General features: G+C 39.4%; 1 protein-coding gene across 5 annotated transcripts in view; it reads left to right on the top strand.

The window, feature by feature from the left end:
* LARGE1 (LARGE xylosyl- and glucuronyltransferase 1) overlaps window positions 1-17,026 on the top strand; it is a 275,262-nt gene that overhangs the window by 144,524 nt on the left and 113,712 nt on the right. For all 5 annotated transcript variants that reach the window (XM_051625695.1, XM_051625667.1, XM_051625687.1 and 2 more), the window contains exon 5: window positions 3,195-3,318. In XM_051625695.1, coding sequence (XP_051481655.1) covers window positions 3,195-3,318 — 124 coding nt within the window. The remainder of the gene's footprint in view (window positions 1-3,194; window positions 3,319-17,026) is intronic.

Raw genomic sequence — 17,026 nt, 5'->3', positions numbered from 1 at the left:
CCTGTAACTGCTAAATGTCTGTGAAGGATAGCTCTCCATGTGGCTATCCCTTATCTTATGACAGGAGCAACACAGTTTGATTTCAGTTTTATAAATCTCATATCCCAAAATGTCTCTGAATGGAATAGCTTTCACTGACATCAAATATTACAGCAAAACATCTATATCTAATGAAATGTAGCTTTCTGTGGAATCCTTCACAATATTCTGATAGTCACCACTAATTCTTAGAACCAGTGATTCAATCATATTGCCAAATAATGACATCCCTTTCTCATCTCTCCCGAGAAAGTTCCCTCATCTTACAGAATCTCCTCTGTATCTTTAACAATGGATTCTTGTTGATCTTTAAGCTTCTGAACTTGTTTCATAAATACTTTGAAGGAATCCATACCTTTTAGGACTTGTATGTTGCAGACACCAGAAGCGGTAAAAGGTGTCCTCTGTGTTTATGCTAGTACCTTCAGAAAGTCTTCCAGGTTTGAGTCTGTGCTCTGTTGTCTTCTAGCACCATGCTAAACCTCATATTTCACATACCTAATGGCTCATCCGGAGTAAAATTTTCTGTGACCAATGCACATTTAGTTGTAGATGTCAGCAGGTCACTTCCTTTTTAGGGATATCTTTTTGTAAGTGGTAATCTTCTGCTTTGCCTCTGACACAGACTTTCCTTCCAGCTAAGTCTTTACCATGAGGCTAACAACTTGAAAGAGATTTCTGTGTAGGAGTACAACTATTCCTTTTTCCTTTTTCCCAGTAGGAGTTAAACTAAAGAAAATGTCACCCACTTGTTCCCATTTAAGTTTCATACACTTCGGGTCATGCAAATAAATACTAAACTGCTACTGAACATCTGAATGGTTTGTATCAGAATTTTTCTTTTCAACTACTATGTTTCATCTTCATATATTTTGTATTAATTCTAATTAACTAAATGATGGTTTGAAAGAAGATGTAGCTTTTTTGTCTTTAACTGATGTTTTACTCTTCTTATTCTACTTTGCAATATATAGATAAATGACCTTGGGAAAAAAAGGAAAAGAAATTACTAAAGAACACCAGCTTGGAAATAGTCCTACCAGATATCAGACTTAGCAACAGTTCCTGTGGGGAATGTGTATATTGACATTCAATACCTTGCCTTGTGTTACTGCTTTGCCTTTATCCAAAGCCACTGGTGATGTGCTTTGTTTCTTTCTGCCTTTTCTTTACTAATGAAATGTATTTCCTGATCACTGCTATTTCCCTATTTTTTCTTGGCAAGGTGCCTGGTTACTGCGGCATCTGCATGAGCCAGGATGTCCTCTTCTCTCCGGCTGGTCTGGAAGGAGATATAATTGCTGTGATCCTTTTAGCTTGGTAATGGGACACTCAGCAGCTGGCAGCCTGCACTTCTCCCTCTCCTCACTCCAGGGCAAGCTGGAGATTGAAAGACCTTTGTCTTTTTGGAAGGCATGTTGTGGCTTCATGTTTTGGATAGTGTTAGATGTAGACCAGCTGTGGGCTTATCCCACCATCATGATTATCTTATATAAGGCTTCTAATCAGCCCATTTCTGCTCTTCCTGTGAGCACATAACTTGATCCACAGTGCCCTTGAAGCCAGTACAACAGTTTCACTGACATCCCTGGGTATTGGATTGGATCTTAGGTGCAGTATTTCTAACACTGCAAAATCTAGCCATACATTGCTTCTCACAGCAATCTCCTGTTTCTGCTGAGGTGTGTCATGATACTATGAACCATTAGATGTATTTTTACATTTTTCTGTGAACTTTGTTCAGTGAGAAATAGTATTACTCATCAAATCAAGAAGAGAAGCATTAAAGAGAAAGGCACATATTGTTCATTAATGCAGGAAATGGAGAAAGAAATTACCTTCATCTTTTTGGTTAGGCCCAAAAGTGTCATGGAAGTACATGGGCCTGAACTAACATAGATTTCCTCACTTCTTGTTCACACAGCAGAATGTAGTAGCATCAGTCATCTTCCACTTTAACCACTTTAACCAGCATCTGAAGTGAAATGCTTCTGTTTTAATATGAAAAATACCCATTTACAAGTACACCCATTTACCTGTATAAATTTCACAGAAATGGGATTCCTCTGTTTTACCCTAGGGACCGAAGAAAGGTGGAGCCAATGCTAAAGTCTAAATGAACCATCTGTCTTCTCAGTTGCTTTTGCAAACTCTCCTTCTCTGCTGACAGGGAAAGTTGCTAAACTAGGAATAAACCTGGAAGACTACGAATCATTACTGACTTGCATTGACAGGTTTTCATACTCCTACAATAGAAGCTGAGTAAAGATCAGACTATTGCTTACCATGCCCCAAACTGAGAAGCAAGTTAAAGTGATTTAAATATGGTATTTATAATGTCCAAGTTCACATTACTGTAGAAAAATCGATACACTTTGTCCAACCTTGCCACTCTTGCTGATACTGGCTTCATTCATCTTAGTTTGCAGCTTTTCACTTAGCCAAACTACAGAGGTGAACCTAAATCTGGTGTTTTGAAGTGAATTTTTTTCTTTCTTCCTGCTTTTCTTTAGCCTTCCCTCCCTCTTAGGAACAAAGATGTGGGTAGATTTGCAACCTTACGTTCAATTCACTATGCTAGTAGCTAGAAGGCACTCAACATGAAGCATTTAATTTTGGGTTCCCATAGGACAGCTGATGATACCCCAAGTTTGCTTTGTAGAAAAGATGCATGTGAACTCAATGGCTCTGGAATTTCACCTCATTCAGATGATTATTTTTTAACCTTTCCTTCCACCCCTACTTCTCTACAGACAACTGTTCTTACCACAAAGATAAAGTACCAGGTGGACCTAGAAAGTAAAAGCAATTGCTTTCACAGTTCATGTCCCAAACGGATTAACTTGGCCTTTTTTTAAGGAGTGGGTAGAAGGGACCAGATCCTTAGCTGTTATAAATCTTCAATTTCCACTGAAGTCAAAGTAACTGTATTTATTTACAACCATCCAGAAACAGATCCGGTATTTCTATTGTTGTGTTTATTCAAATTGTCAGTTTCAGCATTTTGGCCACAGAGCAGGACTCCACTGAACATGCTTTACGCTTCACCTTGAGACCTTAGACATAGATAAAGCTTTGCAAGTTCTGATATTGCCCTTTTACAATAGTAATTAGAAACCTTGGAACTAATGCATTTCTCTCCCTTTTCATACAAGGCGAAACCCACTCCACTTCCACCTCATCGCAGATGCAATTGCCAAACAGATCCTGGCAACTCTGTTCCAGACATGGATGGTCCCTGCTGTGCGCATAGACTTCTATGATGCAGATGAACTCAAGGTAAATAAAGACAAACACAAATGTTATTCATCCACTTCTGGTTTCATGCCATCCCTTTTTTATTAATCTTCCCACGTTGGTGACTTGTGGGAGAGTTACTGTCTAAAATATTCTCCCTGGCTTAAACTAGTTCTAACCCATGTGATTGTAATCCCAGTTACACTTAATGAGAAGATACTAAATGGCTAAAACCAGTTTAGTTTCTCTTCTAATGGAATACGTTGTTTAACAGCTTAGAATTTTACCTGCTATCAAAGGATTCCGGTTGCCCAAGTTGAATTGCATCTGATCACATTATATTTTGCTAAGGATGCTTCTCTCTACTAGCAATGGTGGAATCTTAAGTATCTTGTTCAATAAGCCCAGATCTGTTACTGAAAACACTCAACTTCCCTGTATTCCTTAAGCATGGGTGTGTAACACTGTAAGTAAACATACCCTGATGAGGTATTAATATTACATTTTGAAATAGCTACCTTTTTTATCTGGATGCCCTTTCAAAAGGAATTAAGAAAGGAGAGTTCCAAGGGGGAAAAAAAACCTTATTCAAAGCATAATGTAATTATCTTTTCATAGTTAGAAAGTTTAAATTAGATCATGAAGGCACAGCATTGAGTTGGAGCTGCATGTTTCTAGCTGTGGAGGTAGAATGAAGTATTCAGATTTTGGCATTTGGAGTTGGTGGTATTAATTTGTATGACTTACATCAGACTGTTCTGAACAGCACTCTAAAACAAGGAAAAAACAAAATTTAGCAACTTGGTATGCTAATTAAAGAGTAAATTAAAGGCACACCATGTTGTAGAATCTCTAGTACAAAAAGTTGCAACAGGAGATGGAAAAGGGAAAAAAGAATCCTTGAGAAAAGTATTTTGTTTCTAGCTGTTTTTATTGTTTTATTGATCCTTCTACATGAAGGCATAGGCTGATATGAACCTAATTAGCTAGAGATCTCCCTTCTGTTCTTTATAGCTTTATAGCAAGGAAGAAGTTTGTTCTTGTAAATCTTGTTCATTTCTCTATTACATGAGCTTTTCTGAAAATTGTATGGTTTTACAGAGTTTAATTAGCACCTCAGCTGGGCAAGACGGGCCTCGCAGTGTTTTCCTTCTGGTCACTAGAGTATGGTCCAATCTAGTTAACAAAAGAATAATCAAGACAGCTTGCTTCAGTGATCCTCAACTTGCTGATGAATAGGCAAAACACTGTGCAGGGATGAGGCTACAGGGCAATGTTTGTTTTTTCCCTCCATCTTCACTCAACTTTAATTTTTATATAGCTTCTGACCTAAAGCAACACTGGAATGTCTTACATGTAACATAGGCTTTATGTTGGGGATCAAAATCTTACTGGATGCAGGTATTGATGCATAAATACATCTTTTCAGGTCTGCTACTCTTGCTTGGAGCTCATCATACTGCATACCAAGCAATTTCCGTGCTTGTAGCCATAAACCACAGTATAAAGTAGTAGTCAGCATACCTGAATGTGACAGACACTGCCAAAGGACAGCAAAGAGTTGTAAATATAAATGGAGTTTTAAAAAGCCAAGTATGATGCTGACTTATATCTAGGTTATCCTGCAAGTTTTAACAAAGATGACAGAGGAGCTGTTTACAGTCAGCTGTAGGAGCACATCTCATTTGTTTCCTACATAGCTTCTAGAGAGGATTTAATGATTGTTTTGGGTTCATGTATTTCACCTGTACCCTTGGGAGCTATATTATGCTGTCCAGTGTTAGGAAAACAGAGCTGATGCTGAAATGTTTATTAGAAAGTCTACTTTTCTCTATATTGATCTATGATTCTGGTGTTACAGTATATATACTCTGTTTCAGTTTTAATGACCCTTCATAGTTCTTTTTTAAACCTGTAATCAATACCAATTGCTGACAGTTAAAAGGGTTTAGACTGAACAATAGCTTGAGAATTTTCTGCTTAGCTTTCATTCACTGATGTTTCTTTTTTTCTTTTTTTTCTTCTAACACATTTTAACTGCTACAGAAAACATTTCATTTCGTGTTTGTTTTTTTCCCTTTGGATAAGTATGAGCTTTCAACCTCTTAGTTCTAATGCAGCATGAACTGACATATTAACTTAAGCCCTGGGAAAACTCCTGCTCATGCTCCTGTTACTGCTCAAACAGTGGAAGGGAGCATATAATGTTAGATCCTCCATAAACAGTATGGATGCTTTTTTGTTTTCAAGTAGTTATGTAGAATGCAGGGAACACTTTCCTCTAGAATATTAATTTTTTAAGAGGCAGAATTTGGAGATTAAAATATTTGGTGATGTTACTTAACATATCCTACAGTTCTTAAAATGTGTGCCCTTTAGCTTAGAGTTCATTGTAGAAAGGTGTAGAAAATAAGGCTCTGCAGTAGGTGTTGTTTTCTCTCACATTTTAGAGGAATGCATGCTTCATTGCAGGGAAGGGAAGACAAGCTACCAGATTATCCCAGAATTTCTAGGCCCAGCAAACCTATATATCTACTTTATCTGCTGCTTTGAATTAAGTCTGCCAGATGTTCCTTTTAAAATTTAGAGAAGACTTTTACTTTTGCAAGGTCACACAGCTGTTCATGTTCTTTCTGTACCAAAATGAGCCTACATTCTATCCCTAGAGGTGAGTGCTGCCAAACTCACACCAGTCTGGCTGGAAAAGGGATAGAGTATGGGAAAGGATAGCCAGGAAGAGGTCTATCTTTGAGGCACATGATAGGGGCTGGGGCAGAAGAGGAGGATGCTTGGCTGTGGAGCTGAGCCAAGATAACAGTATTTCCAGGAAGAGGGTCAGACACAGTTGAGATGGGAGCTTGCAGGATATTTTTGTTTTAAACAGCTAGTTTGGTCTTTTTAACAGCCAGTTCTACTAAGAAGCTTGTTACCTCCTCCAACATAACTTAGCCTGTCTCCTCATTGCCTTGCCAATAACCACAGGGAAGATCTGTGCTTATAAGCTCTCTCTCAACTTAGCAGCTGTTCAGATTGTGAACTGTACTGTCAGTGCAACTCTCCCCCATTAACTAAACTTGCTGCGTTCAGTAAGTGGTCAGTAGCAAGCATCCTTGAAGTGTGGGCAGCTGGTAATGGTGCCAGTAATCGAGTCGTTCCATAGCTGCAGAATTCACTCTTGTTCTACTCAGTATGGCCCACACATAAATCTTCCAAATTTATGTGGTCACATATGGCTGTAAACTACAAATTGGAAAGTTACTTGGCAATGTATATTCACTTTATATGATCACATTAGCCGTGTTATTCAGCTTTGGGCCTAATGCAATAAATATAACTGTTACAGCAATGCATCCCACAAAATAACTGGAAACTGAAAATAGTCTGCTTGGAACATTAAATAAAATAAAAAAACACATACCTGTGAAGCGTTGATCTAAAAGACCCATTACAGTTGTGGCTTGCAAATATCAGACTGTAGGATATTGTGGGTTTTTCCACTTCAGTCTTACATGAAGAAGCTCCAGAGCTAACTATTGAAGATATGCAACATGAGCTCTTAGCTTCTACACTTCATTATTCAACATGGAATCTCATGTCAGTTCACTCACAAGAAAGTATAGGCATTAAATCCATGGTGATCTGCACTGGCACAGAGCAGAAAGGGCAGCTGATAAAGCCTGTATGTATGTATGGTGTAAGAAATATAGATGAGGCAAGTTTGTTTTCCCAGATGTTGCCTGACAGACTGCTGACAACATCAGGTGAACTTAGGGAAGCAGAAGGTAGAAAAGTAGAATGAGCCATTGCCTGCTTTGCTGTGTGTGAATCTTGATGACCCAGATAAATGTAGTCTCGTCATCACTGGTAAAGCAGAAAAGCCATGTCCTTTAAATAGTTCATCCCACAAACGTGCTGCAATTGTTCTGCAAACTTGAGGGTAGGGATGGTGAATAGGTTTTTGCAATAGATGAGCATTTGACCTGAAAGTAAAGTGTGAAAAGCTCCATACTTTGCTGTATATTTGGAGAATAGTCCAAATTTAATGTTTCTAGAAACAGTAGACCACAAATCTCACTGCCAGTGCTGCCTGAGGTGATTTCATATCAGAAATGTTGATGTAGCCTGCACGCTTGGTTAAAATCAGTGGTGTGGTCCAGGGAGCGAAGCCAAGCTGGGATAATATGTGGTATAAATATCACCTATGAGTCACTCCTAAGCCACTTTCCTCTGAACTCTGAAGGCAGTTTACTAGGTCAGGTGTTGACATAGTTTGGCCAGGTAGATGGCCAAGGGCTATGAGATTTAAGTAGGAAAATCAAGTTTGATTTTTCAATTATCATTGTAGTATAGGTGGCTCTTAAGGCTGTGCCTGTGTGCACTCCCAATGCACTTACATTACTGATTCCCAGGGTGGTCCAGGAGCTCCCAGGCTAGTCGTCTACACAGATGAGATAAAAGGCTGGCTTGAGACAGCAGACCAAGTTGAAACTAGGTGATTGACTGAGCTCCTGACCATCTGCACAAGAAGTATTTGACAGATTGTTACAGGAGCTCTCCCAGTGGGAATTTCAGACAGTTCTTGAGATTTTGTAGGCAGTCCCTGCTGTGCCTAGGCCAATTTGTATGCTTCAATGTGTTGATTAACTTCCTGGGTAGAGAATCAGATTGTCCCAGAGATTCCCAGACAGTTCGGGCTGCAAAATTAATCAACCGTGCAGTGGTAAGACAGTCAATAGAAACAGTTCCTACATGTGTATAAATGATCGATAGAACAATCTTTTGTACATACTTACAATAGTTAAAAAATAATTTGTATGTAGGCTGAGGTAATCTGTAGTGGTACATGTTCTGCAGTGGTCATGTAGGACCACAGGCCAACTGGATTGTAAACAATGGACAGAACTGTGTTTTAGGGAGTCTCATCCAATCCAAGTAAGATGCCCCTGCAAGGACCCTTACTCCCTTCACCATCCAGACAGCAACCAAGTGTCCTGTTTGACAAATTATATTCTCCATGCAAGAGCAAATATCCAATAATGTTGGCTTTTTTAACGTATACTGTGTTTGTAAGTGTCTGTGCAACATATGATACCAAAAGCAAATAAAATGCCATTATTTTTTTTGCCACCAGTGGAAGCTTTTCCAAGGAATGATAGCATTGGTGGTGCTGTATTATACATTGCCATATACCAATTTTTCAACCATGTTCAAGGAAATACTTAACAGAACTGCAGATACCACCTGTTAAGCATGGAAGGGAAAAAGCTGACAATTGTGCAATTGACAACTGGAAAGATGTGAGATGATATTTATATGAACTGATTATTATCTTAACAATGACAGCAGTGTGGATAAAGCCTCAAACAACAAAACTGGCCAGCATTCTCCTGCATTTCACCATCTTCCTGGTCAAGGAGTTCCACTGGATGTTGCAGCAAAACATTATTAATGATTTATTTTCCCAGGACTAATAATGACTGGCTACTAAATATCGTGGATAGTAACAGTTAAACTATCTTTGCATTGCACTGCATGCAGATTATATATTGTTCAAAGGCAGTGCGTGATTGCTTATTTGTTAAGTAGTTCACTGTATGCCTCAGAGGCAGAAACACAAAGTTACAAAGCAGATGTACATTATTTCCTTCCTTTCTTTTCCACTTCATATGCAAGATCTAATTGCTATTAATGCAATACAGGATGTGAAGCACATCATCTGTTTATGTTTACATTCATTTATGCAGTGATAGGTGTTCAACTGAAGCATTTCTACAGCACTGTGGTTTTGGTCAAATACTGTCACATATCATGATGGGCTTGCAGTGCTCCTGCATTTCATGAGCCTTTTGTCTTTGCTGTAAACTGGCCAGCTGTACATGTCAGTGAAATAAGAAGCATAGACTGTTGTTTCTTCCGACCCTCTCCCTTTCCCTTTTAATGAGTGATTTGGGTTTTGTTGTTTGTTTTGTTTTTGCTTTTGTTGGTTTGTGTTATTTTCTAAAGAGAAAATGCAAATTTAGGATTTTGAAAACCAAAGCCTACAATCAAAACGTAGTACAGATTTTCATAACTTGCATGGCTTAGTTTTAGACTTGAATTTCCACATTATAATTGAGATTTTGTGTATTTACTAATGATCATACTGAACACTGGAGTCATGAAGTCTCAGGTGATAAAATACACTTTGTAGTTCTGATATAATGCTGCCATGCTAAGAGCAGGGTCTTTTATCCATGGTTTTCAGTACAGATGACTGGACATTAACATACCAGGTTTTGTAAGCCAAGATACTTTCCTTCAGACTGCTTGGGAGGAAATGAGTATCCACCAAGAAACAGATAGCAATTCAAAATCCCCAGCACAGTGGAACCTTTGTGAAGTGGTCAGAATCTATCTGTGCAGACTGAGTAGCCTAAGTACTACTTCCTCTGCCCTCCTGGACCCTCTTCTGCACAAAAAAAGTCATGCAACATTACAAATTAAAAATAGGTGTGTTTTCCATTATTACTCAGGCTTGGAATATGAAAAAAGTAATTTTACTAGATCTTAAATTTCTGCTTATTCAAATCAGACAGTGATGAAAGATGTGCTGTGGAAATCAGTGATGCTGCTCAGAAATTGGTCATGAGAGTGGGAGTCATGGTGCTGTTACTGAGTTCCAGCAGTTGTCATCTGCTCGGTGGTATGTTGCTTTCATGAGCAGCTTCACTTCTGAGTTCTTCTGTGGTGGGAGGCAAGATACCAAAAGTGCAATAGCTTTTTGCTGATTTTTGTATAATTTCTACTTGGATTTACAATTGTTGTCAGGTAATTTAAGGTTTGGAACTATAAGGATTTGGTATCTTGGGATGAAGCCCAGTGTGGTACAAGAAGGTGCAGTAGTTCCTGGGCCTCTTTCAGGGGTCTCAGTCGGACTCCTGTGTTATGTTATTGTTCCCTGACTCTGTGAGAAGCCGAGGCTGGAGCAGCTCTGGACCTCGTGGGAAGGACTCATGAAGGAGAGGTTCATGGAGGACTCTCTCCCATGGGAGGGACCCCGTGGGGAAGCAGGGGAGGACTATAAGGAATCCTTCCTGAGGAGGAAGGAGCAGCAGGAACCACCAGCCTGTGAACTGACTCTAAACCCCATCCCCTGTCCCCCTGTGCTGCTGGGGGGAAGGAGGGAGAGAAACCGGGAACAAAGTGATTTGGGCCGGGGAAGAAGGGAGGGGTGGGGGTAACATATGCAAGCCCTGCTCTGCGTGTGTCTGTGTCATGGATGTGTGTGATTAGTGTGAAATTAAATTATTATTTTTTTCCCCAAGTCGAGTCTGTTTTGCCCGGGACCTTAATCGGTGAAGAACCCTCCTTGTTCTTTGTCTCGACCCAGGAGCTTTGTGCTCCTCATCCCAGTGTGTGTGTGGGGGGGAGGAGTTGAGTGAGTGGCCATGGGGCTGTTCCTTTGATGTCATGTTGGGCCCAAAACCACATTATTGGTGAGCCAGGCAGGAGAGAGACAAGGAACCATGACGGTTATGCGGTGATTCTACCACACAACTGGCTATTCCAAAATAAAGCCTCATGACTGGCATTATAAACCCCTTATTTTCTCTTACTGTTGGTGGTGTGGTGGACATTGGAGTTCTTTGTTGGTTTTATAACTTTTAACTGTTGTGGGCTTCTCTGTAGCTCCAGTTTTTTCTTGATTCTGAGGAAAAGCAGTACAGTCACTATGTACTACCTCCACCAGGAAGCCAGGGTAGTTGTTCTTTTTAACATATGTGAAGTGAGGAATAAGGAGCCAGCTCTCTTCCACTGCCATCATCCACATTTTTATCATAGTAGCTGACTGTGACATTTCAATAGCAAGGATTCCTATTTGGCATTCAGCTTCCTAAACACCACTCTTACTGCAGCAACATGTGCTGCACCTCCAGGGAAGGCTATTTTAGCAGAGAATGAGAAAACCATGAATAACTACACATGAGATTTTCCAAAAATTATTCAGTTTGACAAAAATTATCCAATATGCCTGGAAAAATAATGTTAAAACACTCAGTGCCTTGAACTAACTGCTGCAGCTATTGTTTGTGCTATGTATCCCCATTAGAGCAACTGCTTTGTCAGAACTTTATCATCCATCCGTAAGAAGCAAAATCATTTTATTGTACCAACCTAGAACATAACAGAAATTATTTAACACTTAGATCTGCATAAAGGGTATAGGCTCTATATCCCCTGTACTTGCTGGGAAGAGTTAATAGTCATGCTGTGTTCCAGCACAATTTCTTTTCTTGGCCCTAACAGATAAAACCCGGGAAGACATATAATGACTATGGTCTTAGATCTTAATGGCTTTTCACTTGCTCATAAAGACACCTTCCTGTCATAGGGCATTCAATTACTGATAGAAGAACAGCAGTGACTGCCTAAGGCATTTCTGTTTGGGATTGGTATTGATGTGACCATCTTATAAAAATGTTTACTGATCCTCACTTTTAGATTTACAAAGAGCTGAAGTGTATAAATTTCCAAGTCTGATTGATAAGCTGAAAAAATATAGCAGCTGGAAGGACTCCAAGGATGTCCTTGATTTACCACTAGGGAGCTGGAATTGTTAGAATTCATCATTTGAACAGCACTTGGCTTGTTTTTGAGAAACAACTGGAATTCAGGGAAGTGTTGCATGGGAGTTCAGGTGTGAGCTCCCTCTCATAGAGCAGTCCAGCAGGCAGTGGAGGCAGAAAATATTTGGAAGGACTAAGTCTGAAATGCTGGTTCTTGTGATGAAAAATGGTGTTCATCTTACCTGGGCTCACCTCTTTGTATGACATGTTTTCCCAGCACTGGAAACTACAAACTATGCTGTGGATCTGATGTAGCATGAACACACAGTGAAGTGCAGTCACTGTCTTCTGAAACCATCTCAGCCTGGGTAAAGGCCTTCAGGCTGATTGGGAGGTTGAGTACCTTCTTCAAAGTGGAGATATATAAAAAGGTTGTTAATTAGATGCCACTGATATCTCTTTTTGAGTCAACTTAATATAAGGCATTTGACTTTCTAAATTTTGAAATTTCATTTCTGTTGGTGGAGATATCACTTTTCAGGTCAAACTGACTTAATCCTGCAGAAGTTTACATTTTTGAGGGTAAGATAATGTTGTCTAGGTCTCATCCATTCAGCAGCAAAGATGAAAACTCAGCAATGTTTCAATCCCCTGATAATTTTTTACTGTTCAATTACTTCAGATCTGATCCCTTTCAGTGTTGAACAGAGTCCTCAGTTTTTAGCTGATACAATTGAAAGCCTTTATAAAATGGTTACAGCTGATTGATTTAATCAGCCATTTAGGATCTGTGCTCTATGACTGCATTTTTATCTGATGGTTCTTAGGGCAAAACTACAAGATTACAAGGAATTACCATTACACCAGTAGCCTTAGCCCTCATACCAAAAGTTTCAAGAAGAGATACACGCCTGCTACAAGGACACTTCCTTTAAACACCAGTCATGCAAATTCACTGTTGACAGAATCACAGAATGTTAGGGGTTGGAAGGGACCGCTGAAGATCATCGAGTCCAACCCCCTGCCAGAGCAGGACCAAAAAAACCCAAAGTAGGGCAGATCACTCAGAAAGGCATCCAGACAGGTCTTGAAAGTCTCCAGAGAAGGAGAATCTACTACCTCTCTGGAGAGCCTGTTCCAGTGCTCTGTCACCCTCACAGTAAAGAAGTTCTTCCTCTTGTTGAGACAGAACTTCCTGTGCTTGAGTTTGGATTCATTACCCCTCATCCTGTCATAGGGCACAAGTGAAAAGAGCTTGTCCCTGCCTTCTTGATGCTCAGCCCTCATGTGTTTATAGACTAATTAGATCTCCCCTCAGTCTTCTCCTCTCTAGACTGAAAAGCCCCAGGTCTCTTAGCCTTTCCTTGTAAGACAGGTGTTCCAGTCCCTTAATCATCCTCGTAGCCCTTTGTTGGACCCTCTCAAGTAGATCCCTGTCCCTCTTGAACTGGGGAGCCCAGAACTGGACACAATACTCCAAATGAGGTCTCACCAGGGCTGATTGAGGCACATTCTGCTTTTAATTGAATATGAACAGGACAAGATCTTTCAGTCTTAAAAGGGTGAGAAGTCCTTTGATCAACATTTTTTGGTTTTATCTGGGGTTCATTTTGCATGTGATAACTAGTATTTTAGACCTCCAGTCTCCTGTCTGGCATTATTTGGTTAATAATGGTCACTAACTATTCTGCTACCTTTTTTATCATCCTTAAAAAACAGGACTCTTACTCCAAATCCAGTAGGGAAAAAATTCCCACTTCAGATACTTTTTTTCACTGAGCTGAGGCTATTGTTTATTCAATATAACATTTATTTATGCAGGAGATGATGTTGCTTTTTATTCTGGACAGTACATCTTGATGACAACTGTTTAATATCCTGACATCGTGCAAAATACAGATTGGATACCTCTGGACCTTGACCTCAAGAGCTCCATGGAACTTTGCCAGAACATATAATAGCTGCAGCTAATGTACATGTATTTGCATAGTTACTAAAATTAAAAAGCTAGCAATTATAATATTTTCATGGATTTGTATCTTCCCTGATGCATCAGTACAAAGAGCTTGTTGATTGAGTTCACCAGGAATTAAAGCATGCAATTGATCTTTCTTATCTTCCCATACAGGTGAAGTGAGAAGGGCAGCTGTGAGTTGCTTTTGACCACTGGCCAAATTCTAGCCATTGCTACCTGTCAGTCAGCTTTTAGCAGAAAGTTCTGGCTTCCTGCCATTTTATCTAGTCCAGCTTGTGTGTCTCCTTTTGCTCGTTCATTGGCAGGAAGAAATTTTTTTTTAAAGGCTTCCCTTCTAGGGTAGACTTGCACTTTTACCTCTGCTGGAGAGGCAGGACTGGGAGGCTGTTATTTGGGTTGTTTTCACTGCCCTCTCTCAGGATGCTCTGAATCTTGGTCCTCCACCCTTACCTGCCACACTGAAAACAGCTGCAGTTGAATCCAAAGGCCCCAAAGGAACAAGAAACAGCAGTAACTGAGACTGGCCAGACTTTTCTGTTCTGCAGTCTCATCTTGCACAAATGAATACAGAAAAACAAAGAGGGCATTCAGCATTTTGGAGATAGCAAGATACAGGGGAGAAAATTAAGAATGTCTCGGATGAGGGTAAAGAAAAGGCCTCAGAGTCAAATGGAAACCGGCTGCTTGAGTTTGGTGGGGAGGGAGGAATGGAAACTTTTCAGCAGAAAGGCAGCTAAAGACCTAAGGAGAAGGAGTTAAGCCTCAAAGATCCCAGGAGGTGAATTACATTTCGATCATTTCTTTTCTGAAGAAGTTGTATGGCTGAATGTCTAGTCACATAAATGGCAGAGACAAAAGAAAAAAAACGTCCATTTTACTTTATATAACAGTCTGAAGTTTCATCTGTATAAATCACATTGGTTCCAAACACGGATCATGGCTTAACTCTAGGTGCCCTCAGTTAATTTTGTTATTAAGGAAGTTGTTTTGAAGAAGCATTCTTAAATAAGGTTTTTCTCACTTGTCTGCCCTTAGGGTATATACGTGTATTATTGAGAGAGCTGGAAAGAAACTAAAAAAAATAAAAAAGCATCAGCATCAGTCAGACTGTTACTGATTTTGCTACAGAGATGAGAATTAATTTGCAGTTATTCTCCTTTGCTGTATGCTGATGCTGATTTAGGAGGTTTTGTTTGTTCTGCCTTTTTAATATCTAATCTTCCTTTCCAGTTGTGGCTTGCTCCATGGTTTCTGCATTGGCTCTACATTATCCAAGGCCCAGAGGTTCAGATAATCATCCATTTCTATCTCAACCTTTTTGCTCACTGCTGTTTGTATCCAGACTTGTTGCATGTATGTGCCGAAGATATCATCTTTTCATAAATCAAGAGATGAGGCAGAATTCTATTAAAGTCACTACTGCTTCTGTGATGAGTAAGAACAACAGCAGCAAAGGACATCAGAATTAAAAATTAATTATAGCAAAAACATACACATTTCCATCACCTTACAATTGTTTCTCAGTGTGTTTTTTTTTTGTTGTTTTTTTTTTTAAATACTCAGGCACCAAAAATTCTGAATCTAGAAAAGTTCCCCAGCTTTGCTGGATTCGTGGTTTCCTTGACAACCATTCATATAAATAGTAGGGACCTGTTATGAGGGGGAATATCTGTATAATCAAAGCCTGTGAATCACCCAGAAAAAAAAAAAAAAAGAAAAAAGATTGATCTTACAAGTTATCCAGCAAACATTAAAGCAGAAGAGTCTGTTTTTGTTTAAATAAGGCTCATCTGTTAATGTTTGCTGGATACCTGACAAGGATGGAGCAAAAACAGTGATTTTCTGAAGGTGAGATGCAAGGAGATACCTTTTGGCATTCCTCCTGAGGATGCTATTTCAGGTGACCTTCTGCCTAGGCTCTTTGGTCACTCAGAATTGGGCTCCCTCTTTTGATTCTTTTTTTATTATTATCTGTGAAAAAGAAATACAGTGTGCGAAAGACAGGCATGGGTGTTACACAAATTTCATTTTAACCTGCTATTCCCATTCTTTCTCAATGATTCAATTAACCCACTCCGAGCAATAAGATGTTGATATTGCTGTCCTGAAAGCAAGAGAGTGAAAATGGGGATCACGCAGATGTCCCTGCAAGGAGCTTAGATATTATGACATAAGGTCAATGTGAAATGGGAAAGGTTATCTTGAAACTAACCCTGATTTGTCCTAGGGCTGATGAAATTGTGACTCAGTTTTCATGAATGTGAGGAGAGGTATGGCAAAAATTCACATCAGGATCAAGTTTTCCCTGTCTGAAAAACAATTATGAGAACTGTGCATCAATAAAAGTTCTTGTCCTGTGCTTTGTGGTGGGAAAAAACAAAAAAAAGTAATATTATAATCGTTAAAATAGTGACAGTATTTTCCTTCAGTTTAGAAAGAACATGAAAGTCCCAGTTCTATCAGCTCTTCCTTAAGTAAAGGTCACATGATTTTAGAAAAAAATATCTTGCTATTTAGAGTGTTCATAGAAGCAGCAAAGCACTAAACAAGTAATGAAAAAGCTGTGAAAACAAGCTATCAGTTGTGTCTAGGAAGTTATTTTTCCAGTCTGAGGAAATAACAAATTTTAATGTTAAGTAATTCACACATAAGAATTTCCAGGGCTGTTTCCCATGCATGGGTCATTTGTAAGGGCTGCCTGAAGTCAGCAGCTACCAAAGAATCTGGAAGTTCTTCATTCACAGAGATCCCTCCAACTGTAAGTTCTTGCACTTAGTTCTTGTTTGTCAGATAAGTGTCAGATACAGTGCAGAGCAATTCAGATACAGTTTGTACAAATCTACAGCATTTCTTATGATTGTACTGAAGCCTGAAAGTTCTATTTTGTTTTGTTTCCTTTTTTAAAGTCCTGAAGTTAGTTTATCATGTGATGATATAATCTATAGGGAGATGGTGTCTGTGTTGAAGTTGGTGAGCACAAGTAGATGCTGAATATTTTTGGAAATCTAAGTTTCCATCAAGACATTCATTGCAAAGCTTAATTAATATTGTGCTTTATTTCAATCAGTGCATTCTAAATGCCAGGGTTTTTTTATGGCAAAACCTGGCATGAAAGCTCCAGGGAGGCAGAATTACTTACAGACTGCCTTTTCAACTTCTCCCAAACTTTTCTGTTTTCTCACTCCTTCTATTTGCTGCTAACTGTTTCCCCACCATACTAAATCTGCAG

This window comes from Apus apus, chromosome 1 (genome assembly GCF_020740795.1).
Source record: "Apus apus isolate bApuApu2 chromosome 1, bApuApu2.pri.cur, whole genome shotgun sequence".
Classification (NCBI taxonomy): domain Eukaryota; kingdom Metazoa; phylum Chordata; class Aves; order Apodiformes; family Apodidae; genus Apus; species Apus apus.
Note: the sequence above shows the minus strand (reverse complement) of the source record. Positions and strands in the feature narration are given on the sequence as shown.